Below are 3,243 nucleotides of genomic sequence, written 5' to 3'. Positions count from 1 at the left end.
GGTACCATTTAAATGGTTGTACATTAGTTAAAATCATATCATTTGAACAAACAAAACAAAGTAAAGAGGATTTTAAAATAGGTCTTTGTATGAAGACATCCTCACCTGAGAATTTTAGCTCTGCAGAGTCACTGGGTACTGACCATACGTAGGGATTGCCCTTGTTATACCCATAACACCTAAACTTCCACTTGTGGCTGGGGCTCATAGGGCCCATAGGAAACAGTGCCTGCACGTGCCCATTTGGATGTCTGTGTGCATCATGAGTCCAGGAGAGCTTGTTTTCTCCCTCCTCAGCCAGAATGAAGGTGTCAAACCCCAAGAATGACACACATTGGAAGGTCATGTTCTCTCCTGGAGTCACCATAGAACTTGGCAAGACTGAAAGTCTTGGTTTACTATAAACTCCTAGGAGAGAAGGAGGCAAGGTAATAAAGGTTTCACATAGCCCAGTTGTCCCTTCCATGTGTCTGTGCTGTGGGAGGGAGTTGGATCCCTGGGTATCCTCTTACCTGTCACCACCAGCTCCAGCATGTCACTGTGCTCTGAAAAACAAGCAGTACTCTCATAGTAACAGTGATATTGTCCTGCATGGAGCTCTGTTGTAGATGAAATGAAGAACTTGACCTTGCTTCCAGGCTCCAGCACGGTCTGTCTATATATGGGTTTTGTCATTCCTTTTTTATTAAGATAGTACTCCTGTGCCTCCAAGATCCCTTGACATAAGATGGTCACAGACTTCCCCCAAGAGATCATAGAACCTGGCTCAGCCCAAAGGATGGGTGGTGGGAGTATTCCTGAAAAAAATTCGAAGGTTGGGTCCCATTATATCACTCCTCTTATTGCACTTGGAACCTTCCAGACTCCTCCAGATCAGCTCTTTCCTCCCCACCCCACCCCGTTCCCTATCTTCAAGTACAAGACAGTATTTGTTGTTCCTTATAAGGATGATGGAGTTGGGACAGCTGGTAAGTTACTCACCATTTTGCACGTGGGTACTGGAATTCAGACTCAGGCCTGGAAGAGAGTTTGATATAAGATATTTGCCTTCCAAATTCTCAACATGTTGCATTCTCCTAAGAGCTCCCAGCATTCCTGAAATCTCCTTAGAGATATGGATCTTATTATCAAACAAGGAAATTCTCAGATTACAATGTTCCTTCCACTTCTTCAAATCTCACCAGTGTAAAACAGGATAGTAAGGATGATTATCATGATATTTCCTCCTGCAGGTTCAAATCCACAGATAAATGAGACCATAGTGTGTGGCAGAGCTCAAAGACATACAAGATTTGGCCACTGCAGGGCCTGTGCTTTGTATCATAAGGTTTCTAATTTCAAAAAGAGGAAATATCTCCTCCAAGGTGGCAGGCTTTCATTTCCCCTGTCTTGTGGCTAGATTAAGTACCAAACTTGTTTCTGACAGTAACAATCCCACAAAGGCACATCTAATGCCTGCTTTAGTTCTTTTCAATCCCCTGACATTAAACAATAGCTACAAATAGAATTTCTCTGTTCCTGAGCCAACCAGCTCTCAGTAAACATAATTAAGGCTGGTCAATCCCTCTCAGAGCATCCCCTAAGGTGTCCTTTCTCATTCTTTTCTGCAATCCCCCACACAGCACTGTGTGGTCCTTGCCGTGGCCAGTCACCTACCCAGAAGGAGATATAATTATAGACAGACATAAATTGATGCCACAGGTAGGTGCAAAACAGAGATAAATCCAGTGCCTGATTCTTTGGTTTATATGGAATCATTCTGAAAGTCTTATATCTATTACTTATATATAATAGGTTAAATATTTACTCTCACAGATATCTGGCCAATTCAAGAGGTCTTCTTCCCTTCTATCATATATGCTATCTGCCACTGTCTAGTCTGCAGTAAACCATAGATGAGATGAGACATTGGAGAGAATTGAGTGGTTGTTCCTCTCTTTTCTAAGTTGACTACAAGAAATGGTAGGACCATACAAGATGTAAGGCTGCAGGAAAAGGATATTTGAGACCTTGCAAAACATATTTAATTCAAGAAAGGTGGCTAACTTTCCTCTCAGGGGGTATTTAAGTTAAAACAGTACACAAACTTAAAATGCTTCTGAGCATTTGAAAAAGACAGCTACAGTATATTCCAATTCAGAATGCTGTAGTAGTAATGGTAATACATACATCAATTTTAACTCTATTATAAATGTTAAAGGACAGAAGTATTATATAAACAGCAACTGCAGCAAAGTCTTCATGGATTGAAGTTTTATAAACTACCTAAAGTACATAGAGGCACAGCATCAAACAGGACTTTATTCTCAGAATTTAAGTCCAATAATTGAAAGGTTGGAGTGCAGGAAACCAAAATGCTTCTGTATAGCAAATGAAAAAGTCATCTGGATAAGAAAAAGTCCCCACAGAATGGGAGAAAATCTGGTAGGATATTCATGCCTAGAATAAACAAAGAAGTAAAAAAACCAATACATTGTAAAGACAAATATCCCAATTAAAAGTGGGCTATAAGAAAGGGAGGGAAACCCCATAGGAAGATCAGCAGTCTCAACTAACTTGGACCCTAGGTGTTCCCAAAGACTAAGCCACCAAACAGGCTGCATATGTGGGCTGGTCGAAGGCCCTCAGCACATATATAGAAGAATACTGCCTGACCTGACCTCTGTGGGAGAAGATGAGCCTAATCATCAAGAGACTTGAGGCCCCAGGGAAGGGGGAGGCCTGGTGCAAGGGAGCACCCTCTTGGAGGCAAGGAGAAAGAGGAATTGGATGAGGAACTGTACGAGGAGTTGTGGGAGGGGTAATAGCTGTAATGTAAATAAAATAAATTTTAAAAGTGGGCTGCAAATCTGAAACAAATTCTCAAAAGAAGAAATGAAAATGGATAATAATTATTTAAAAGTTCTCAGTGTCGTTAGATATCATGAAAATGCAAATTAAAACTACCTCAGCACCCGAGTGACCTCAGTGCCCAAGCACTGAGCAGACCTTGGGCTTCAACTCTAACCCCAGCAGCAACATGCACCCCAAACAGTTCTGACACAACCAATATAATAGGAAAGACAGGTTCCAGTCAGAGAAAGAACAGGTAGCAGTAAAGATAACCAGATGGTAAAGGGCAAGCACAAGAACATAAGCATCAACAACCCAGGGCACTTGGCATCATCAGAACCTAGTTCTCCCACAATAAAAAGTCATGAATACCCCATCACAACAGGAAACCAAGATTCAGATTTAAAATTG

The 3,243-nt window shown here is 41.4% G+C and overlaps 1 protein-coding gene across 3 annotated transcripts in view; it reads right to left on the bottom strand.

Annotated features, from left to right (window-relative positions):
- Positions 1-1,297, bottom strand: part of LOC114627341 (leukocyte immunoglobulin-like receptor subfamily A member 5) — a 27,618-nt gene extending 26,321 nt beyond the window's left edge. For 2 of the 3 annotated variants that reach the window (XM_028775086.1, XM_028775085.1), the window contains exons 1-4: positions 1,182-1,297; positions 982-1,017; positions 513-797; positions 106-408 (exon numbers count right to left, since the gene is read on the bottom strand). In XM_028775086.1, coding sequence (XP_028630919.1) covers positions 106-408; positions 513-797; positions 982-1,017; positions 1,182-1,260 — 703 coding nt within the window. In that variant the 5' untranslated portion in view covers positions 1,261-1,297. The remainder of the gene's footprint in view (positions 1-105; positions 409-512; positions 798-981; positions 1,018-1,181) is intronic. The other variant, XM_028775087.1, reaches the window with a different exon arrangement.
- Positions 1,298-3,243: the final 1,946 nt, after the last annotated feature.

The sequence above is a fragment of the Grammomys surdaster genome, unplaced genomic scaffold (genome assembly GCF_004785775.1).
Source record: "Grammomys surdaster isolate TR1022 unplaced genomic scaffold, NIH_TR_1.0 252, whole genome shotgun sequence".
NCBI lineage: Eukaryota > Metazoa > Chordata > Mammalia > Rodentia > Muridae > Grammomys > Grammomys surdaster.
Note: the sequence above shows the minus strand (reverse complement) of the source record. Positions and strands in the feature narration are given on the sequence as shown.